Source organism: Polyodon spathula, chromosome 2 (genome assembly GCF_017654505.1).
Source record: "Polyodon spathula isolate WHYD16114869_AA chromosome 2, ASM1765450v1, whole genome shotgun sequence".
Classification (NCBI taxonomy): Eukaryota; Metazoa; Chordata; class Actinopteri; order Acipenseriformes; family Polyodontidae; genus Polyodon; species Polyodon spathula.
Genome location: NC_054535.1, coordinates 98,508,508 through 98,533,834, shown reverse-complemented (window position 1 = coordinate 98,533,834; position 25,327 = coordinate 98,508,508). Strand labels below are relative to the sequence as shown.

At 37.3% G+C, this 25,327-nt stretch overlaps 1 protein-coding gene across 1 annotated transcript in view; it reads right to left on the bottom strand.

The window, feature by feature from the left end:
- LOC121304909 (WD repeat-containing protein 70-like) overlaps positions 1–25,327 on the bottom strand; it is a 141,664-nt gene that overhangs the window by 50,972 nt on the left and 65,365 nt on the right. The window contains exon 11 of the mRNA XM_041236335.1: positions 390–489. Within this exon, the coding sequence (XP_041092269.1) occupies positions 390–489 (100 nt within the window). The remainder of the gene's footprint in view (positions 1–389; positions 490–25,327) is intronic.

The window sequence follows — 25,327 nt, the reverse complement described above, 5'->3', positions numbered from 1 at the left end:
TAAATGGAATGAACGTCAGAAAACATATGGTCCTGGTGTGACCACTGCTGGATGTTACATGGCTGCCTTGAAAATGTATTTGAATAAGTCTTGTTCTGCATCATTATACATCTGTTTTAGAGTATAAAGAAAATATTAAACAAATATTACAGGCCAAATAATCACAAAATGCTCCAGAACTCCCACAGGCATTCCACATTTCCCAACTGTGTGCCCTTTTCAGTGCAGTGTAACGGGATTCTGTCTTACAGAAAAGCGTGACTCGCACTGTTCACACCACTGGAGGAGGTATGGCAGACTGAGGGAGCTCTGGACGTTATCCCATCTTTAAGGGGGGTGACTGGAAGATTTTGCATGACTGATCTCTCTTTTCCATTACCCTGGCTTACCTCCCCGAGAGGCCAGAACAGTGCCGTCATATGAGAACGTTAGGCAGGATGGATCAGAGCCTGGAATATGGGCCTGTCGGCAGTGAAACTTTGTGTGCACCTGCAGAGAAAGCAATACATGGGCAAGGTGTAAGGTAAGCAATACCAATACTTTAAAATCACAGTTTACACTGCATTGAGTTAAAGTTCTCAACATGGTCAGTAATGAACATGGCCCATAAAGCATGTAAAGCTGACCATTTTCTGCTATCACAGCACAACTAAAACAATCTTTTTTATTTGTGTAGAGCTCTTTTGTTAATGTTAACGGTAAACTGAAAAGTGTCCAGGGCAGTCGTGTTTCCATTATTTATTCATATGCACATAAATGTGCAAGTCAAAATATGAAAAGCTACTACACAGAGCCCACTGAAGTTCTTTGCAAGGTACTTACGCAATACCCTCACGTTCAAAGTTTTTAATTACATTATTTAGAATGATAATACAGTGTTTGTAAATTCTATGGGGACATTCTTTCTTTCAGCCACAGCCTTGCCTTCCCCAGTGTAATGATCAATCTGATCAACCTATCCCCCACCAGGATAAACCACAACTGGACTTTATAGCAACATTTTATAGCAGTGGAGAAAAACCCTGTGTTTTATTGCAACCCATGTGCTGTAAAATATTCCAATAAAATATAGCTGTGACTTATCCCGGTGTTGATCAAATTTAGCATTGGGTCCTTCAGGCACAAGTCAATGTAATATTATAATTCATTCCTTATATTCTCCTGTATAAAGCTATTGGCTTGTTTTTTACTGACCCCTGCTGATCAACAGGAAAATGCAACAACTTTGCATGCTGTCGTTGTCTGCACGTTCCCCAAAAAAGGGAGCCAGGTGGACAGTTTAGGCACTATTAATCGAGGAAAGTCAACACCACATGTCACAATCATGATTTAAAAAGCTGCTCTGATCACATTTCAACTTGTTTTGGTTTTGTTGCTATTAGAGTGCCTGACCTACTGACATAAAGGGCTGAGTTGAGACACAACTGCTGTTGTTTATTGAGCTTTCTTCAGTTCAGAAAAATACCCCCTCCTCCAAGTCATTTTCTCTTCTCATTAGCCTCAACGTGTGTCTACCTGACTTTTTTGATCACTCTGCCGGGATAAGCCACTGCTGGATATTTCAACATTTTACAGCACAGGAATCATCCTGGATTGTATCAAACGTCTTCTGTTATCCTAAGATGACCCATTAAAAATATGGTTAATGCTGGCTTGGTATTGGTTTATCAAATGAACACCTTAGTTTCCTCTAAGTTTTATCTTAGATTACAGACTTCTCAGGATCTTTCAGCTAATCAGGGCGCATGTTTCACCTTCTGTATTCCACAACAAATCACAGAGAAAACCTGTTCATGACATCAACCACACCATTCCAGATCAGCCTTTAGAAAATCATAACTGAGCCATCTCCTGGAATTCCAGTCAATTCAAAATGGTGACATCACAATCATAAACCTGTTTCTTTTTAATGGAAATGACAATGGACTAAATAAAGACTGGTAATGAGTAAAAAATATATAGCAGGAGTTTAAGGGTCTACCCCATGTTAAAAATCCCACCGGTGACCTGGCCCTTTAAATATTTTTTTACTCAGGCACTGTAAGAGACAGTCTTGCTGCCGGGGCACAGTTCGAAAGAGGAGACTTGGGGCTTTAAAACAAGGTCCTATTTGTGTATTTCCAGTATAAGAGACTGTCAGGAGACAGCCGTGAATGCAAGTGTTTTGCAATGTTACTGATGCGCTGTATGACTGACATACCCCAGTGCAGAAAATACAAACATTTTTAGACGGAATCTTTACAAAAGAAGAGAAATGGCAATTGTGGATCAGATGCATGTCACAACTCAGCTGTTAGGGTAGGTCGCCACATTGAATGGCTTTGAAGCCACAGTGAATAGCTCCATCTTGCACCACATGATCAGGGTCCCTGACACGAATAATTTGAATGCTTTTTTTGTTTCTGTTTATTTTAATTTTGTTTTTATTTAGCACATTTTTCAGTTCATTTTTTTATTGGTGGCTTTTGGTACCATATATATATAAACTATTTAAAATGCAAATATAGATTTGAGATGGCCAAGAAATTACAGGCACAAATCTACCATTAAAAAACAGATGAAAATAGCTTGGAACCTAAATTTGTACATTAATAACAAAGCAATATATAACAGAGTTATTGAACTGCAAGCATCTGTGTAAACAGACTCACTTCTACTTGTGCCGATATTTTCCACATTCACAGACTGTTCACTGTCCTATAACCACATAATATATGAATGCTTTGGAAATTATGTATGAAAGCATTTAATCTAAATATATCTGGAGCTCAAAAATCCAATAATCTACCTTTAATTTCCGTAGACCTAGGCTCCTGCACAGTGTTTATCTCTCTCTCTCCTTGCCTTGCAATCCTCAGAATTTGCATGTGAAAAACAAGGCTGAATAGAGTCTAATAGCCGAGCACACTGATCAGTGCAGTGGGAGGTATTGACAGAAACGACAAGGTGTCTTACTACACACACATTCAATGACCTGCATCATTCTGTGTTTTTAATGGCACGGCATACGTCAAACTGGTACTGAACTCTTTGGAGCGATTGTATTTCTCTGATGGTTTCTGATAAAAGATAATGTGCAGGCTGTTGTGACAAATATAACATTGACGTGTCAGTCACCAAAGCACAAGGGGAAAAAAGGCAATCCATTTACTCTTAGCACAACTGCAAACACGCAATTATAGTCCATCAACAGCGAGTGTCATTCAAGATGTATAAATAATGCTAGCAGCAGGCCACTGACAAAAAAAGGATTACATGAAGTAATGAGTTGTTGAATGCTATATTTGTTGTACCATTTAAAAAAGGTGAAATATTTAAAAAAACAAAGTAGGTATTTATATGGACATATAAAAGATCAAAAGGAGGAATGGCATCTTGAAATGATTGCCTTCTGTGCTTCCACAAAAAAACTTCTAAGGCTTATAATAAATGACTTGAGAAAATGCATTTTTATTGGTCCACTGTAAAGGCAAAGTAAGACTGTAGATATGAAATGTTCTTTCACTAAATGTTAATGACAGTGAAAATACTAACATCTAAACATAGTGTCATTAATTGTTCAACTTCACAAACTGAGTTTCTTTTCAGATATCTTTAAAGATAATACACACATATTGCCTTTATCAACAATATAGCAACATTTTTGGTAGCACTATGAATAATGAGTTCATGATAGGATTTGGCTGGGAAATGTAGCTTGATAAATTAAAATCTAATCCTTTTAAGACATCACAAAGATAAATACTGGCTGTGAAAGCCAAGCCTGAATCGAGTCCAGCATTTTTAAGACTGCCAACAACCTGTTATTTTTAACTATTGGAAAGACAGGAGTAATTGAAAAAAAAAATAAAATAATTAAAAAGGACAGAATAACCAAATGTCCGTCGTCCACAACCCTCTTTAGACCGACTAGTAACAGTTTGGAGATGGATTTCACATATGTTATATATGACCTACTGTGGCAGGGTGATTGCCCTGCACAATAGAAATTAGTGTTAGTGTAATTGTATGTGGAAATGGGTTTATTGAATGTCTTTTTGGAATCAGATTTGTTAGATTTAAATTATTGTCTACAGACGGGCGCTCGATGGAGACTTGCTGTCTGTTAAGCTTGTTTGAGGGGAAGGTCAGCAAGTGATTGGCTGTGCTGGTCCTCAATCAGAAGGTGGGCTGGTCTTGACCGAGTGTCCGTCAGTTTTAAAACATCCGGTAGAGACGACTTGGGGCGATTGCAACGCCATGCTACAGAGGGGAGCTGTGTATACTCAGGAGGAGAGAGTCACTCTGCAGGAACGACAGCTACGCAACCCTGAAACTGCAAGCGCTGCTTGTGAAGGCAATGCCCAGCCAAGACCGTATGAAGCAGCAGGAGTCATCGTATGAATACTGGCTCATCAGTAAGTTAGTTTAGGGGATAGTGATCCCATGTAATGTATAGCAAGGGTTACGTAGTGTAGCCAGTTCCTGGAGCGGGACACATCGTTTACAAGGCTAGCGCTCGCCCTGTGTGGAACCTTTTATTAGTAGTTTTTGTACTGTGTTTTATTTTTGTACAGCTTGCTGTATGTGTCCTCTGTGCGCTACCGTCGCTGGTAATGTCACATGACCTAATTTTATTTCTGTGAATAAATCCTGCGCGTCTGTGCCGGCGTATCTCTGTACTGCTTAAGCAGCGGCTACCCACACACGTGACACAAGCACCCTGTCACACCTTTCTATAAATCAACATGTAATTCTGACATGCTTAGTAAATATATCTAAATGATTAAAAATCTAGACAGAATGACCAAACTCCATATTTTATTTACTGTATTTAGCGTGAGCAAGCTGACACTGTGGGACTAATGCATTTTCTTTTACAACGTCTACTTTTAATACCCACCATTTTTCACTAAAATGTGATGCTTGTTGAGCCTGTAAAGTAATCTCAGCCAACATCCGCGGCTGCGCAGGTATTTCATAAGAAGCTCCACAACATTTTACCCAAGAGAGTTCTCAAAATGTTCTTTCCTCTGTAAACTCTTGTTGTGTGAGGCTTTGGCTCAAAATATTTTTAGGAAAAGGTCTTATTGTAATAGGCATACATTTGGTAAATACATTGGCAGGTAAATCTAAAGATATTAAATACTGTATTATGGTGCGACTTAAGAGGGGCTTTCTATATTTAATATCTTCCTAATATTAAATTATTACCTGTTTACCTGTAATGTTCCTGCTTTTACTACATTAGCATAATAAAACAAAAAAATAAAATAATGATGCAAAAACAGTAATAAACATATTAAAACAAGCAAAGAATTAAAATTATTACAAAAAAATGCAGATGATACGATGCATCCCTGTGTGTCGTTGTCATTTGTACTTCTGCCTGACCACTATTATCCACATAGAACTTGACAATATCCTCTTAAAAAGAACCATCTTCTTAGTCCTGGTCACAGTGGAATTGCAATCCCCTGTGCTGCTCTGTTTATGATATCTAATTAAGAACATAAGAACATAAGAAAGTTTACAAACGAGAGGAGGCCATTCGGCCCATCTTGCTCGTTTGGTTGTTAGTAGCTTATTGATCCCAAAATCTCATCAAGCAGCTTCTTGAAGGATCCCAGGGTGTCAGCTTCAACAACATTACTGGGGAGTTGATTCCAGACCCTCACCATTCTCTGTGTAAAAAAGTGTCTCCTATTTTCTGTTCTGAATGCCCCTTTTTCTAAACTCCATTTGTGACCCCTGGTCCTTGTTTCTTTTTTCAGGCTGAAAAAGTCCCTTGGGTCGACACTGTCAATACCTTTTAGAATTTTGAATGCTTGAATTAGGTCGCCGCGTAGTCTTCTTTGTTCAAGACTGAACAGATTCAATTCTTTTAGCCTGTCTGCATATGACATGCCTTTTAAACCCGGAATAATTCTGGTCGCTCTTCTTTGCACTCTTTCTAAAGCAGCAATATCTTTTTTATAGCGAGGTGACCAGAACTGAACACAATATTCAAGATGAGGTCTTATTAGTGCATTGTACAGTTTTAACATTACTTCCCTTGATTTAAATTCAACGCTTTTCACAATGTATCCGAGCATCTTGTTAGCCTTTTTTATAGCTTCCCCACATTGTCTAGATGAAGACATTTCTGAGTCAACAAAAACTCCTAGGTCTTTTTCACAGATTCCTTCTCCAATTTCAGTATCTCCCATATGATATTTATAATGTACATTTTTATTTCCTGCGTGCAGTACCTTACACTTTTCTCTATTAAATGTCATTTGCCATGTGTCTGCCCAGTTCTGAATCTTGTCTAGATTATTTTGAATGACCTTTGCTGCTGCAACAGTGTTTGCCACTCCTCCTGCTTTTGTGTCGTCTGCAAATTGAACAAGTTTGCTTACTATACCAGAATCTAAATCATTAATGTAGATTAGGAATAGCAGAGGACCTAATACTGATCCCTGTGGTACACCGCTGGTTACCACACTCCATTCTGAGGTTTTTCCTCTAATCAGTACTTTCTGTTTTCTACATGTTAACCACTCCCTAATCCATGTACATGTGTTTCCTTGAATCCCAACTGCGTTCAGTTTGAGAATTAATCTTTTGTGCGGGACTTTGTCAAAAGCTTTCTGGAAATCTAAATAAACCATGTCATATGCTTTGCAATTATCCATTATCGATGTTGCATCCTCAAAAAAATCAAGCAAGTTAGTTAGACACGATCTCCCTTTCCTAAAACCATGTTGACTGTCTGCCAGTATACTGTTACCATATAGGTAATTTTCCATTTTGGGTCTTATTATATTTTCCATAAGTTTGCACATAATAGAAGTCAGGCTTACTGGTCTGTAGTTACCTGGTTCAGTTTTGTTTCCCTTTTTGTGGATCGGTATTACGTTTGCAATTTTCCAGTCTGTCGGTACCACCCCTGTGTCAAGAGACTGCTGCATGATCTTGGTTAGCGGTTTGTAAATTACTTCTTTCATTTCTTTGAGTACTACTGGGAGGATCTCATCCGGCCCAGGGGATTTGTTTATTTTAAGAGCTCCTAGTCCCTTTAACACTTCTGCCTCAGTTATGCTAAAGTTATTTAAAACTGGACAGGAACTGGATGACATGTGGGGCATGTTGTCAGTATCTTTCTTTGTAAAAACTTGTGAAAAGTAATCATTTAACATATTTGCTATTTTTTTTTCTTCATCTACGATTTTGCCATTTGTATCTCTTAAACATTTAATCTCCTCTTTGAATGTTCTCTTGCTGTTGTAATATTGGAAAAACATTTTGGAATTGGTTTTAGCTCCCTTAGCAATGTTTATTTCTATTTCTCTCTTGGCCTTTCTAACTTCCTTTTTGACTTGCGTTTGCAGTTCTGTGTACTCTTTCTGCGTACTTTCTTTTTGGTCCTTTTTTTAATGCTCTGTAAAGTGCCTTTTTTCGCTGAATATTTTTTTTAATTGATCTATTAAACCATTTTGGCAATTTAGTTTTACATTTAGATTTGTCTACTTTAGGGATATAATTGTTTTGCGCCTCTAGTACTACATTTTTGAAGAACAACCATCCTTCTTCTGTGGGTGTTTTCTCTATTTTACTCCAATCTACTTCTGTTAGTCTCTGTTTCATACCTTCATAGTTTGCTTTTCTAAAATTGTAAACCTTAGCTTTAGTCATTTCTTTTGGGGATTTAAAAAACACTTCAAATGAGACCATGTTGTGGTCTGAGTTTGCCAGTGGTTCTCTGACCTCTGTTTTAGTTATTCTATCTTCGTTATTTGAAAAGACTAAATCAAGGCATGCCTCCCCTCTAGTGGGTGCCTTCACAAATTGTGTTAGGAAGCAGTCATTTGTCATTTCCACCATTTCTATTTCATCCTTCGTGCTACCCACCGGGTTTTCCCATTTTATTTGGGGGAAGTTGAAATCCCCCATTAGTATGGCTTCTCCTTTGCTACACACATTTCTAATGTCATTGTATAACAGATTATTGTGCTCACCGTCTGAATCTGGCGGTCTATAGCATGCTCCTATTATTATGCCCTTTTGAATTTTTGTCCGTTATTCTGACCCATATTGATTCGGCTTTATTTTCTTTGTCCAGGTTTAACACCTGGGCTTCAAGACTGTTTCTTATGTATAGCGCTACCCCTCCTCCTCTTCTGTCCTGCCTGTCTTTCCTATACAGTGTATACCCACAAATATTAAATTCGTCCCCATCACTCTCAGACAACCACGTTTCTGTAACACCTATCACATCATAGTTACCTGTTAGTGCAGTAGCTTCAAGTTCTAGAATTTTGTTTCTGATACTTCTAGCATTTAGATAAATACATTTAATGGTTGTCTTACCTGAGTTGTTGTTCTTGTTTTGATGCGGTCTCCCTTCTGTTTTTTTGTTGATTTCTCCCCCCTTCCTTTCTAGTTTAAATGCTTCCGAACCTGCTCGAGGATCTTTTCTCCGAGTAGACTGGTTCCCTTGTTATTTAAGTGCAGTCCATCCCGTCTATACAGATAGTCCTCGTTGTAGAATGTGGTCCAATGATCAAGATAGGTGAAGCCTTCCTGTGTGCACCACGTCTTCAGCCATGCGTTTTGATTAATTATTTCCAGCTGTCCATATGGTCCTTTGCAAGGTGCGGGTAGTATACCAGAAAATACCACAGTTTTGGTTTTCTCTTTTAATTTCCTTCCTAGCTCTCTGAATTTGTTTTGCAGGGATTTTGGTCTGTCTCTTCCAATGTTGTTTGTACCAATGTGGACGACTACTACCGGGTCGTCTCCTGTTCGTTCTAGGAGCCTGTCCACGTTTTCAGTGATGTGCTTGACCGAGGCTCCCGGAAGGCAGCACACTGTTGTAGTAAGGGGGTCCAAACTGCGAATTGAACTTGCTGTGTTTCTCAATATGGAGTCCCCAACAATCATGACCTCCCTTCTTTTTGCTGTCTGGTCACCACTGTCAATAGGGTCCTGGATGTTGTTCCTTTCATTCTCTTGTTGTTGGTTCTGCTCATCAAAATTCTGAAGTGACTCAAATCTGTTGGTTGTTTTGATTTCTGGTGGTTGTGTTTGACGAAGTTTCTTTTTTTCCTGCTTCTGCCTACCTGAACCCAGCTGTTCTGACCTTCTATCTCCCTGGTGGCTTTCAGTCTGTTAGGGGTGATGCAGACTTCCATGAATTGTGGGTGTGCCAGTTCCTCAAGATCCTGTTGCTGTCTCACTTCTTCCAGCTCCATTTCTAGCATACTTACTAGTTTATGCAAATCCTGGATCGCGCGGCACTTTACGCACACTTGGTTTAGCTCCGCTGGGTTTTCTCAGATTTCCCACATCAAGCAGGTGTCACAGATTACTGGCTTGAAGACCATCTTCTGCAGCCGTCAACCTGCTTTCAAACTGCTTCGAAACTGCTCTGTACTTTTCCACGCCTGTACTTCTCCCACTCGCTGTCGCTGGGAAGACTGCCTCGTTTAACTGCGTTGTTCTGCTGTGCTGTTGGCTCCTCCCCTCGCCCGTGTCTCAGAACAGCACTGAATTTGAATCAGCTGCTCCGAGTTTCAGCTTGTTTGTTATCAGAAAAACACACGCGGCTGTTTGACTTTGAGCTGCTGCTGTGTTTCCCCAATGTCCTCTGTTTTCTGATTAAAGCAATTCAAGATGCAATTTCTCCTTTCTGCTTCGAAACTGCTCTGTACTTTTCCACGCCTGTACTTCTCCCACTCGCTGTCGCTTCCACTCGCTGTCGCTGGGAAGACTGCCTCGTTTAACTGCCTCGTCTCCCTTCAGAAGAACCATGTGAATTTAAGGCTGATCTGGGGATTATCATCAGGAGGTAAGAGTTTAAGCTGTCTAGGAAAAAGTATGATAATTAAATTGGGAGATACAAAAGGACAACACAGTCCAGCCTCAGCTGTACACTTTTTGTAATGCTACAGTACAAGCCCATATTACTGTAGTTTAGGCGGTTCCGGGACACTTCCTAATTTATAATAAAATATATATGCATCATAAACATGTTTCCTATAGGTAATCTCATATCTAGGACTCTTCTGCTGCTGAGCGAGTGTAAAACTGGAAATGTAATGCTAGTGTTAGAATAGCAGCTGTAATGTGCAACTCTCTCTTTACATAATGATTAACCCTGAAGACCTGTAAAGGGCTGCTGCGGGACCCGCCAGGGTATTCCTGCTTTTCACCAAGGTTTTAAAATGTGCACTTGACTGAAGTTCAGAGTGATATAACCTTGGGATCAAAAGCAGTCAGCGGTGCAGCTTGAATGGCAGTCAGTCAGGACTTTACATGCAATGAAAATGTTGCAGATTTATGGAAAATATATTCTAAACACATTAACCTTTTGACCAGGTTTCTGTTTTCAGTAATTCAACAATTTGATTTAAAAAAAGTACAATGAGTCCCTTTTAATTTAAAAAAAGTGCAATGCATATAAATGATCATGTTTTACAGGAAATACAGAAGTAATAAAGAAAGGGGCAATGGGGCAGACATTACTACAGGCGTCCTGGTAGTAAAATAATCAGATTCTCTGAAACCCTTAGGCTAAAAAATTATCAAAAAATGAAGTTTCGCACAGTAGAAAAATGACAGGATTATGGACATTTAATATTGGGAATCAAGAAGGTATTTTTATCAGGGTGAAATGACATCTGGTTTGAATCATGCTCTTGTACACTAATTAAAACAGTAATGGAAAAAACACACCTCTTAACAAATTTGGAAAAGCAAAGCAGACGAATAGAGCTGGTATAGATCTGACCACTAGCTGCCATTTGCTGTCAGACATTTTAAAGGCTATCTACTGATGTTTAAATATATCTTTTTGGTATGCATTTTAAATAGTTTAAATTACAATCTTGCAATTGACTCCTTTTTCCTTTTTAGTTTTTAAATTCTATATGGTTTTTGTTTTACTCAGCATTACTGTTTTAATTTTGTATCTATGGAAAATACTGGACTTGAAGTATGAGATTTAAAAAAAAAAAAAGTTTTAATTATTATTAAAACAATGTATCTTAACCCTTCATTTGAAAGTTAAAAAATGTGAGCAGAGGCTCTGGTACACTACGTAGGCATTGGACAATGAGATCTGGACCATGCCAAGCTTCTTATACCATGCCATGGTCTTCCTTGCAGCATTGTACAGGTCCAGCATCTGGTCTGACCAATGTATTTGTTGTATTTTTTTTTTTATTGTTTTTTTAAATGGACGAGGACACATATACAATGAAACCAACAATTACAATCTTTTTTTTTTTCTTTTGAAGGGTTTAGAGGGGTGGCGAAGAGAAGATCTGTAATCTGTAACAAAATGTAAAATCGTTTAAGGAAAGGTTTAGACCAAATAACAAATGAAACCCAAACAGGATTCATGAAAAATAGACACATCAATAGTAATATTAGAGTAGTTCTAGATCTTCTGGACTAATCAAATCTTCTGGAACCGTGATGCTCTTATTATCTTTTCGGACTTTTATATGCTTTTGATACAAATGAGCATTTTTTTATTTTTTATTTAATGCACTGAATTTATTTGGTTTGGGTCAAAACGTTTTTAATATAGTTAAGTTCTATAAAGATATAAATAGTTATATTACAGCTCAATACTTTTATAACATTTTCTGTTAACAGAGGTATAAGGCAAGCCTGTCCCATCTCACCCTTTCTATTCTTGATAATCATTGCATTGTTATCTGTAGGTATTTTAAACACAAATATAAAAGGTATTTCAGTAGCTGGAAAAGAAATACAAAATTACTCAACTTGCAGATGTACTACTTTGTTTTTAAAAAACGGCTCAAATTGCAAAAGCATTTGAAACAACTAAAATGTTTTCCAAAGCATCTGGTTTCAAACTAAATATTTCCAAATGTGAATTGTTATGTTTACATGATTCAGATGAAACTACAATGGAGGGCATAACCGTTAAAAAATGTATTAATTATTTGGGTATTAAATTTGAAATAATCAGAACTTCTCCCCTAAGTTTAAAAAAAACTATAACCATTCTCAATAACTGGCTCTGTTGGGTAGAATTCTCAACCACAGCAGAAAACCGGTCACGTTTTGTTTACCCTGCCCTTTCCTTATTTGTTCCGCATTCAACTTGTAAAGAAAACTAATATAGATAGATAGATATTTTATATATATATATATATATATATATATATATATATATATATATATATATATATATATATATATCTATTAAAAAAGAATCAGCTACTTGGAAGTTTAAAAAAAAAAAAAAGTTCTTTCTAACAAAAAAATCTGTAGTCGGCTTGGAGATTTTAGATTTTGTTGACATAAATAATACATTTAAGGTAAACTGGCTAAGAAGATGTATGAGTGCTCAAGAATCCTTATGGTCTCTTATTCCGCATTATATTTTCAAGCTGCTTGGGGGCCTTAATTTTCTATTAAAGTGTAATTACTCCCTGTTGAAGCTCATCTAAATTTCACCAACAATCACTTCTAGCATGTAGACTGTACACAACCTTTCCCCTCAAACAGTTCATTTGGAATAATTAAAATATTACAGTAAGAAATTATTATTTTACCCAAAATGGCATAACAGACACAAATTATATAATTGACTTGTTTGATAATCAAGGAAATTTATATCCATAACTCGTGCTCTCAGGTGTAATTCATATAATGAACAGTCATCTGAAATTTGGTGATAATAAGAAATTGGCCTTAGAATAATTTGTGTGAGGTATCCATATCAATGATAAGAGATGTAATAACAAAGCTCTTCGGGATAATTGTATTTTTATTTTTAAAATTATATCTAAGGGGCAGTATTATTGGAATGATCTTATTCACAATACAGAATGGAAAAAAGCCTGGATGATCACATACACATTTTGTATCCCCAAGAAGGTAAGAGAAACACACTTTAAAATTCTACATAAAATATATCCATCTAACTCTATCATTGCCAAATGCATTGATATAAGCCAGAAATGCCCATTTTGCAATAATGACACGGAAGAACTTGCATCTATTTTTATTCATATGCCTTCACTACTTCTTTCTGTAAACATATCTATGATAAAACATTTAACAGCTAAAGATATAATTTGCTATTATGAAGATAAGTCTAACAAGGTTTTGAAATAACTGTAAATCTATTTTTTATTGCTTGCCAAATTCCATTTGCACAAATCTAAATTTTTAAATTCTATTCATAAGTGCAAAGTTTTCTTTGAAGAAATTAAATTTAAATTCTTAAAAAAAAAGTTTGATTACACAAAGATATTATAATATATTTAATGTGTCTGTATACCTGTGGGGATTGCACCCCTTATTTATTACTTTATTATTATTATTATTATTATTATTATTATTATTATTATTATTATTATTATTATTATTATTTTCTATATGATCTATATAATCTGCTGTTCAGATTGTTAAAAATTGTTTACAATTTGTTACAATATTAGACGAATATATGTTTTTTTCCTTGAAAAAAAGTTAAACACTTTTTTAAAAATAAAAAAAATAAAATAAAAAAAACACACCATAGACAAAGTATATTTGGCCACCTGTTTCAATGGCCTCCCCACACACGTGACAAGTTTCAATAATGTCAATATGACAACCTCAGAAGTAGGAAGGTCTTTCTGTATCGTCACATCAATAGAGTACACTGCAGAGAAATGCATTAAATCCATGAAACACAAGCTGGTAACCAAAAGGAGAAACTTTTTTTTATTATCAATAGAAAGAAAAGTTACACAGAGATTGTTTGAAATCTGCTCTGGATGTATCATAGTGCTGGCTAGCGCTAGCATTCAAGCAGGCTATAAATTAGGTCACTGTCACATCGAAGGTATTTTATCACTAACATAATTAAATAAGAACCACGACCACATATCTGCAAGAGCTTCGAGAATCAATCCCAAATGAAAAAACGGCAAGCCAGCATTTTTTTTTTTTTTTAATTAGGACGTAACTCTTACATTAGGCAGCACCGAGTGTGCGTTTCTGAGGAAGTACCAGTTACATTAAGCAGCACTGAAGTGGTTAATCTTGTATTGAATTGAACCCTGTATGTGAAATTATAGGGTGTGTCTCCCCCAAAAACAAATTTAAACTTTCAAAATTGCCCCGGGAAAAGTATAATAAAATATCGGTCTCATGACTAGATTTCTTTACAGTAATCCACAGTTGACCTGGGCATCAGCAATAGGATATTTCATAAGACTCAGTTTTTCATTCAAATACATTTTAAATTTGTTTGATAACCACCTTTCGAGTGTGGCAAAAGTCACATGGATGTAACAACATCAACTACAGCTTTACAAATTATCCCATGTAACACCAGGCAGTTATTTTATAAGCAGATAGCCTTGTAGCAATTATTCACTAAGACTGTTTATTAAAACGTGGTTAAAGCAAGCCCTGCCTTCAGGCATCAGCACAGAAAGACATCATCTCTGGAAACTCGCAAGATAAACTCTGTAGACATCCAATTTAACAGTTACTGACCCAAACGTCACCACTCCATTTACTGTAATGATTATTTAGTATAAATATTTGAAGGGTTGTGTTAAAGGAAAGGATACCCCTATCTTTTGAACAAGCCCCTGTGTAAATATTTTACATATTGAATGACACATTTGAGTATGTTCAGGTCAAACAAACTATGTAGTACGTTTTTACTCTTTGGTATGGCAGCTAAGCTTGGGAAACATTCCATATACAGTAAGAAAATAAGAACATAAGAAAGTTTACAAACGAGAGGAGGCCATTCAGCCCATCTTGCTCGTTTGGTTGTTAGTAGCTTATTGATCCCAGAATCTCATCAAGCAGCTTCTTGAAGGATCCCAAGGTATCAGCTTCAACAACATTACTGGGGAGTTGATTCCAGACCCTCACAATTCTCTGTGTAAAAAAGTGCCTCCTATTTTCTGTTCTGAATGCCCCTTTGTCTAATCTCCATTTGTGACCCCTGGTCCTAGTTTCTTTTTTCAGGCTGAGAAAGTCCCTTGGGTCGACACTGTCAATACCTTTTAGAATTTTGAATGCTTGAATTAGGTCGCCACGTAGTCTTACAGTAGTACATACAGTAGACTTGCCAAAGATAATCTGAACAGACCTATAATCTTATCGTATTGAAATACATGGTAATGGCAGCTGTAGAAACTGAATTTTTGTGACAAATGGCAGTTTAAATACTACTGCAGAGACCTGGAAATGTATAGGTCACTGCAGTCATCATTAATATGATGGTGGGAAAGATGAATATGAACAATACGACTGGAAAGCATAGTGAGTAGCTTTGCTATGCATTCAAGATGTAAACGCCTACAAATGTCACTGCTTTTTGTGCTCTCAACAGACGACCTATCAAAACCAACTGATACATTACAGTGTTAGTGGTGCCAAGAAACCAGGTTTTTTTTGTCTGTTTCTACCACTAGAGCTTGGTACTACCCTGGTTTAGTGCTTGAATTAAAACAGCTGACTGTACCATATTCAAATAATGACAATTGGGCCTGTAGTATTCAAATGAAAATTAGTCTGTACCATGTAAAAATTACAAATTGGTCACTGCATATAACATTTGGATAATAAAACATTTGTATAGTTTTTTTTAAACTTTTATTTGCATGGTACTTAAATGTACAGTACTATAAAAACATCAGAATCCCACTGATAGAGAGCTTTGGCCAAGTCAGTTAAAGTGGTTTGCATATGCATATATTATATATATATATATACACACACACACACACACACAAAAAATAAATTAAATGAAACCAACGTTCAAACTATGAATAAGTGGCCAATTCGGATAAAGTCAGTTCCTGACACCACCAAGCTCTAGCATAATGAAACCATCTCAACCAACTCTTTTACTTCCAATACACTGCCCAAGGAACTAAAATGTACAATTCTGATTATTGGTCTTGACAATCTAGTTATTGCTTGTGATAATCTATTGACCTTCTTCCTGGAACTGTCTAAAGATGAAGGGATTTTCACAGCTCCTCATTATACATGGCTGTGGGAAGAGAGATATGGGAGGGAATTACCTTGGAAGTTGACCAAGGATGCGATTCTTAACACTGACCTGTCACCAATAAGAACCAGTCATTATGCAGTTAATTGAACCCTTCTTACAGAAGTTAATTTCTTGAGTGCATGAAGTGGCAAGTGGCAAATCCATTTTTTTTCTACACCTTTAAATGGACACAGAAAAACTGCTAAACTATGTACTTATGATACAGCTGCTGGCTGGAATGATCCCCAGTCAGAAAGGCGAGAAAGAGGATTAATTAACCCGCTTAGTAAATTCTGGTCTGGACTGCCCGACAACTACAGCATGGCACAGAGAGAAGATAAAGGGGAGCCTGGCACACAGCCTGATAGTCATGCCTTATTTTATTGTCAGTGCAGGTACAAATTTCATGTTGCAAAGCGTGTTCAAAAAGTGTAAATGGGTCCCCTGTGACTAACTTGGTAAAAGGCATTGCTAATCTTGATCTTGTTGGTTCGAATCCCAGTTACACAGTTACTGGTATTGGCAGGAGACCTCGGGAGTTCACCTTGGCCTTTGCACTCCTATAGTTTAGGAAGGGGGAAATCAACTGGAGATAGATTTACTCACAGAACCACAACCACCTCTACAGAGAACTTCCAGGTTTCAGTTGTTTGGCAATATCTGCTGATTAAACTACATTTACATTCAGCGACTACATTCAGTCCGAAACCCTGAAGTGGCAGTCGATGTGCATACTTTGCCTCCGATGACATAGACCAAAGTTCCTGTATGAGGTGCAACCACAGTGGGTTATGCTGAAAGAAAAGGTTTTTTTCCCTTTGTCCTGCTCTGCTGCTGCTGCCATCATCCCTGGTGAAGTCTTACCTGTTAATACTCCCAGCAAAATGCTTATTCTCAGCTTAGGACTTGCTAATTAAATGAAGTCCTTCAAAATTACAGGCACACTTCAGAGTTTTCTACAGCAACCTTTCCCCCCTCGTTAATCATACTTGACCTGAATGTCAACTCAAACCAAACAGCATAGGAGGTGCATTCGTGAAAATAAGTGACTAGAGGGTGAACTGGCGCAATGCCAGGACACCCCTTGCACGCACACACACACCTGTCTGAAGCAGTCTTAACCTGGAGGATCCACCCTTTGCTGGGGTGACATGCTAGTTCAGGCTCCACAGTCATTTGGAATGCTAACACTGTGTAACAATTTTTTTTTGTTTTTTTGTTCCTGGGTAGTAAGTGTTATTTCCTAATTGCTTATGCCTCAAAAGTATAGAAAATGGCTATTCTTCCCCACATACTTTGCTTTTGTGACCAGGACAGGTAAATTTCAAAATATCATTATTTCCAATGAGAAAACGGGCATTTTTGTGTCTTTTCGTTCACATAAAGTCAGAAAAAAACAACATATGAATCCAAATTAACATGTATTTATACTAAAGTAATACAAAAATGACTACAAAAGATTTAGAAGTGAGTAGTTTTTCGAGATTTACGATTGATATTCAGAAATTTACCTGTCCTGGTCACAAAAGCAAAGTCTGTGGGGAATAATAGCCATTTTCTATACTTTTGAGGCATAAGCAATTAGGAAATAACACTTACTACCCAGGAACAAAAATTGTGTTACATAGTGTAATAATAATGTTGAGTGGTCCTTTCTGATTTGTGTTTCTGTACACACTGGAAATTATTATAGGGGTGGGCATGGTGAAGATTTAATTGAGAAAAAACTTCACCAAAATCAACTCCTGGGTGTATTTGAGAGATCCCCAAACTTCACAAATCTACCACCATATATCTATGTAGCTGTGGTGCCTTGTGTGCAATTTATTGTTGTCTGAAATGTTACGTGTTCTGTGAATAGTACCATGGTCCCATCTTAGCAAAATAATTAGCAAAAGCTCTTCTGGAACTTAATCAATCTCCATCTTAGTTACTTGACATGAATTTCATAAAGATTCAGATTTCTTTGTAATGCACCAGTCTCTGGTGCTTGTATACACTAGAGTACAGTACCACTATTCTGCTTCAAAGCTTTTAAATACAGTACATAGTTATTAATCACTAGTATGTTTATATCTGTCAGGTAAGGTGTCAACATCACTACTAAAAATTGTGTTTCCATTATTATTTCCATTACCATGTACTACAGATCAGAATTACTGAAGACACTTTGGGTCATTTTAATGATAAGTTAGACTTATGGTACTATGGTATTCAGTTTAATTAAAATTGCAATATTCCTAATCCACAAATTAGTTTTCCGTTCTGGAAGTTCAGTTAAACATTTACAAGACCAATTCCAAACCTGCTCTAAGGCCAGTTTTATTTAAAATAAAAGGCTCACAGTTCTATATACGTAAATATCCTGTGACGTATTTACAGGGTGATTAAAGTTGATTTCATACATCAAAATGCATTAGCGAACATGTCAGGTTTGCTGCGATTAACATGAATGATGGCAGACTGAGCACGGCTACAGAGGTCAATGGAAAGATGAGCAACCAGAGTGTCTTTCAGGAGCACTTACATTTACACTGAGCTTCCAGACTAAAAAAAAAAAAAGTAATAGTTTAAATTAAGTAATCTACAGCTACAAATCTTTAGTAAAACTATTTCGGACCCTCCACAGGAGGTCAGAAGAACTGTTTTCTTCCATTACATTAGCATCACTGTAATTGAAACCATGCAAACACAAATATTTTGAAGTAAAATTTTTTTTTTTTTTTTTTTTTTTTTTTTTTTTTTTAAATCGGTGCAAGTTTTAAAACCCACCGCACATATTACAATTGTGAAACAAGCAAACAAAAATACTATACAGTCTGTAGAGGTATATAAAATATTAACCATTTACAAACAACACACAATCTAATGTCTCTATCCTTATAAAGCGTACTATGCATTTTGGTGAAAACAGTATACAGTACATGGCATTTCACTGTACTCCAAACAGTAGTTTTAGTAAAATCCTGTAGTCAAATTTTAGAAAACAAATGTGCATAATGAAGTACACAAGGTTAAAAAAAAAAAAAAAAAAAAAAAAAAAACAACACTCAGAAACAAATTTGAAGTTGTGTAAACATGTTTGTAAAAGTATGGTCATACCAGTGTTACAATTTTTCGTCTACCTTTATAGACGAAATAATATAATCTATTACTATATATATATATATATATATATATATATATATATATATATATATATATATATATATTACACTTGAAGATCAAAATTACCATATTATTCATATAAATCCATATGGTCAGGTGAACATCTAGTAATAATGTCTGTATGATCCATTGTACTGTTAATGAAAAAAATAGAATAATATTTCATTGGTTAATTTATTCCGTCCTATTACCCTAGTAAAGCAGATTTAGGGACCTGATAACTCAGTCACACAAGCCCCAAGGGCCACAGCAGCTCAGTTACGCGTACTGTTTAACCACTCTGGGGTAACCACTAAACAGCTAAATTATTAGCAATGCACAAACATGGAAACAAAAAAAACACTCTGAGGTTTATAACTATATCAAAACAGCTCAGATTACAATGCACAAGAGTAACTTTGCAGACACATGTTTGGCAATCATTTAAATCATTGTAGATAAACATTCATTAATCTGTTAATCGGAACAGGCCTAATGTATATATACACATCTCTACAGGTAATGGACAAAAAGATGGAAACATTAAACATGTGCAGCCAGTACGGCCTGTATGCGCCATGGTATAGAGTATACCAGCATCTGGAATTCTGAGAAAGTCAATCAACTCACACCTGGTTGATGGAGGTGGAAAACTCATTGTTCCAGAATAGCCCATAAATGCTTGATTGGGTTCAGATCTGGTGATTGAGGCAGCCATGATATATAGATAACATCAGTGTCATGCTCATCAAACCATTGGGCGACCACACGTGCTCTGTGGATGGGGACGCTGTCATCCTAGAAGACATTACCCCGGCAGGAGAGAAACATTGACCACACGGGGTGCAGATGATCACTCAGTACCATTAAGTAGCAATTAGCACTGACATTGCCTTCTAAGGGAATGAGAGCACCCAAACCATGCAAAGGAAAATGTACCCCACAACATTACGGAACCACCAGAACCATGCACTGTTGGAACCAAGCACTCAGGGCTGTAGAATTCTTTAGGTTGGTGCCACACATGCACTTGTCCATTTGTCAAGAACATGATGAAGGATGATTAATCTGACCATATCACATTTCTCCACTGCTCGGTAGTCCATTGCCTGTGCTCTTTGCACCACTGGACTCACAAACGTGCATTGCTAGGTGCGATAAGCGGTTTGTACACTGCAACCCAACTATGGTATCCTGCTCTGTATAGTTCTCGGCAGACTGTTTTTGATGAAACTGGCTGCTCGCACCCCAGGTTGAAATTTGCAGTCAATTGATCTGCAGATGCTCGCATGTTTTGCCTTTGAAAAAATGCACAGATATCACGATCCTGGATTATGTGCTTCTGCCCACTGTTGCCCTTTACTGATGATGTCTTTCCCTCTGAGTTTCATGCTGACATCACCTTAGACACCGTTGCTCGTGAAACATCAGCAAGTTGAGCTGTCTTGGTCAATGAAGCTCCTGCCAAGCGCGCCCAAACAATCACCCCTCTTTCAAAGTCACTGAGGTCTCCTCTTGCAGCCATGCTAGCCATAATTATAGGCAACCGGCCCTGTCCAGCATTTTTATACCCTAAGTTAATCTCAGATGGAAAAAATAAATAAGTAAAAAAAAAACAGCAGTTACAAAAAACAAGCATGCATCTATTCATAAAAGCAGCAAAGATACATGCACTGTCAGTTTGTTGAGAGGCGCTTCAAATACAAATATTCTTATTGTGCTACCACGTCTGCTACTGGGTACCATTTTTAATTTAATCATGGTTTTCAAGTGCATTGCAGATATACTTTATTATTATTATTATCTATTTATTATTTTTTTTTTTTTAAGTATATGTTCATGAATTCTGATTCATGTTAAGAGATTAAAGCCAGGCAGTATACATCAGTAAATAGAAAGGAAGAAAAAGAAAAAAAAAAACTGTGTAGCTTACCCTGTTTATATCAAATTCTACTCATCCATGTAATTGGTTATCCCACAAAACTAAAATGGGAAATTAAGTATGGCACTCTGAACTTACTTTCCACTGATTTTTTTTCTCAGTTTGAATGGCTCACATTTCCCCGTTTACAAACATGCTGTCCTTACGCTATGTCTGTTTATTCTGTGTAACCGCAGTTGTACACCCTGACTGTGCAAGTGTAAACTGTGGTGGATTCAGTCTTGAGAACTGAACTCAATGATAGAACTAAACAAAAGACAGTAAACAAGAAATGCAAAAACAAAAGTAAAGGAACCCAGTGAAGTTACTAGCCTTACCCCACCCACATCAGTATACGGAAAGGTCACCCAGTGCCTCAGTATACAAAAAAAAAACAAAAACACATTAAATAAGGACTCATCCCAAAACATTATACAGATGTTATCTGTCTATAACTTGACAGCTCATCATTCTAACAAATCTGTTATCAGTAAACAAATCAATTCTAATAATAAATAAAGTCCCAAAGCTTACAACCAACTAAAAACAAATTACAGTTGGGTTGTTAGTTTTATTCAATGGATGTTTTTCCCTGAACTTCTTATAACTTAGCAATAGATAAATGTCAGAGAAACAATGAAAAATTAAGATGACGAAAACAGTTTTCCTCTTGAGGATGCCACTCTCATGCCATCTATATCTAAACATAGAGTTTCTGATATGACTGTGCGCAAAGAATCAAGTTTCTGCATTGCACAACAGGAGCAATTATCCTCTAAACCTGTTGGTCCAAGATCACAGTTAGCCAAAGAGTTGCATGCATTAACTGTGCACCAACATTTTAAAACCCCGGGTCTATATTATATCTCAACAAGGGCCGATCTAAATACCACCACCTATTTAACATGGTTTTAAATCATCCTACTGGGGCTCCTTATTAACTACATAAAACAAAAGAATATCCATGATTGAACTGGTCTAAAAGGGTGCTTGTAATTAGATCAACCACCGTTTAGAGTACTGAAAAAAGACCACATTGTGTGTGCAACCTCAAAAAACAACAGTTGCATGACATACTGTACATTATATGCTTCCAGCCAGATCCATTATATGTTGTGTTAGTTTCCATCATACTCTTTACCATCAAAAGTAAAAGGGATAGAAAATTCTGCTAGTGAGACATACCCAGACTGTGTGTTCTACTGGAACAGTGCTCTGTAAATCTGGCAGTGGTTGAAACAAGGGATCAAGAAAAATAGATAAACAACAGAGCACAGATATCAAAGCCAGGTAGATGGAAAGCGATTTGTAAAATCAGACCTTAGCAGCTGTTTTAAACTGGACTGCAGCCACTCACTTCACAAAAATGTGAAAGTTTAAGTTGGAAAGGTTTTGCTCCCAAGAGCCCTCATAAGCAGGGATCTTCTACAAGAAACAAAAAATATATATTTATATAACAATCACAGATAACTTTGTCAAAAGCAGATGTGAGGGGCATGGTTATGTTAGATCTTTATCAAATTCTTAGTTAGAAATGTCAACACCCCCACCCCGCCTCAAGAGTAACTTTCAAACAGCTGTAAAAATGCTGTTGGTCAAAGGTTGTTTTATTTCAGACAGCAGCCTCTGGCATACTCAGTTTTTACATACATTTGTGATGAGGTGAAACTGAATCCCAAATAAAAGGGTATTTCTAATATGTAAGCCTGAACCATAGTATACAAAGCTCACCTTCCCCAGTAAAGTTTGACAGACTTGGAACACTTACACTCACAATGATGAATGAAAGTCACTCAGTTTTGAGACTGGCCAAATTCGTATGTGCTGGCCAGTCAACATACGTGTTGGAGAAGTATAGTAACTGGTTTCTATTGTGCAGTTCGTAAAGACGAGATACTAGTAAGAAGTAACTATTTTCTTAAATCGGATTAGGATAGTCTTATCAGAACCACTTGATATGTTCTTGGCCTCCCTAGAGGATAAGACACACTGTAGAATCCTCCCAACCACTGGTAAAGACAATATTCTCTTAATTGGATTTATTTATTTTTAATCATCAAAAAAAGGACCCTTAGATATTCCCAGAATCCTATAGTGAATACTTTCATCACAGACACCTTCATTGCATGCTACCCGTTATTTTTTTTTTATATTAAAAAGGTCAAAGCATGTATGGGAAAGTGTGTTTAAAAAGCCTCCAAATTACATCCTTTCTAATAGCACATAATGCCCTAATTATTCCAATGCCGCCTTCAATCTGTTACCTTTCAATGCAATGCAATCCAGTCAATGTAGTAGAAAGCATTACAATTATAATTGCTTAATACTGTTTACGTTTTAATTTTTACCATAAGTGAAGAATAAATGAGATACTTTTGTAAGATACTTTATAAAAGCTTTGAATAAGGACAATATGGAAACCAATAAACTTACTACTTCATCATCATGCAGCAGTTTATAAAAATAGATTTTTTAACAATACAGTATTTGACAGCGCAAAATCAGAAAGGGAATGCTCACTGAGGCTGACCAAATGGAAGCATATTTCAGGGAAAGAAGTGGTGGACTTGATATATAAATGCCATTTAATAGGGCTGTTCAAATGTACAATACTTTACTATAGTTTACATTCTATTTGAAAACCTGAATACATTCCAGTAACAAACATCCACATGTTTGCATTCGGCATGCTTCTAAAGCCCCTTTCACTCTGGCACTCCTACCCGGGTCCAGACCCAGGTTCTGGCTACGAGGGTCACAATTCCGCATAGTGTCAAAGCATGTACCTCAGGGTCAATGCGTTTTGACCCAGGTTGAGTGAGACGAAATGCATGACAGCCGTTCTTTAGCCAACGAAATACAGCCACACCTGCCTCAAGGTTTCACTTCCGCAAGGAATATTTCTGTGTATTAGGTTTAGCCATATTTTTTGTTGATTGAAACACAGCATGAACCAGATTGCAGCAGGGATGAAGAAACATTTGCTCTAATCAATATTTGGGCCAACGGTTCAATCCAGAGAAGCCTGAATGGAAGCTTCAGTAACAAGCTGCTTTCGAGGCATTGATACGCGTATTGTGTACTTGCATCTGTCACCCAGGTCAACCCTGCTTTATCAAAAGCAGTGTGCAATTGCGTAGCCAACCCACATGACACCAGGTCCGGACCCCGGGTAGGTTTTGACCCGGGTAGAGCATGCCAGTGCGAAAGGGGCTTAATACAGCTTTATGTGCTACTGACTTTTGATAAGAAAACGAGTGTGTTGCATTTTGTTTCATTTTGTTGGCATAAGCCCATGGCAAATCAGCCTACATTTTCTACAGAACAGTAAATAAAGTAAGTTTAGTTTCCTTTTCATGTCCATTACTGGCACAGTATAAGGTTCTGCACGGATTGTATTACAATTACTAGCAGTGCTGTCTTTCTTACTGTTGTAATGCATTTCTATTCCAGACCTTTAGTTATAGGGATTTCTAGCAGAATTGAAAAGTAATAATGTTCCCTTAATAACCTTGCGTGTCTAAAGGTAGATGGCGTGAAGCATTATTTTCCGCTTTTTGGCACTGACGCTTCTTTCTTTATATAATACAAACAGCTGCAAACGGAATAATTATGGGAACATTAAACATTGAAGATCTTGTTTATAGAAGGTTAGAATTCTCACATAAAAAAAAGCTCCCGGGTGTATACAATTGGTTCCCTGGTCATTGCCCAAGGTAAGTGTCCGAGTATCGTCATCTTGATCACTGACAGTGGTGAACTAAAAGGAAAACAGCCAAATCATTGCTGAAAAAACCTTGTACTTGGCTTGATTCATGCCAAAGCTGCCCAATTCCAGCCTTGCTGAAGCACCCCCAGATCATCACCGATCCTCCACCACATTTCACAGTGGGTGCGAGACACTGTGGCTTGTAGGCCTCTCCAGGTCTCCGTCTAACCATTAGACAACTAGGTGTTAGGCAAAGCTGAAAATTGGACTCATCTGGGGGTGCTTCAGCAAGGCTGGAATCGGGCAGATTTGTCTTTGTGAAGGACGCATGAATCAAGCCAAGTACAAGGTTGTCCTGGAAGAAAACTTGCTTCCTTCTGCTCTGACAATGTTCCCCAACTCTGAGGATTGGTTTTTCCAGGACAATGCTCCATGCCACACAGCCAGGCCAATCAAGGTGTGGATGGAGGACCACCAGATCAAGACCCTGTCATGGCCAGCCCAATCTCCAGACCTGAACCCCATTGAAAACCTCTGG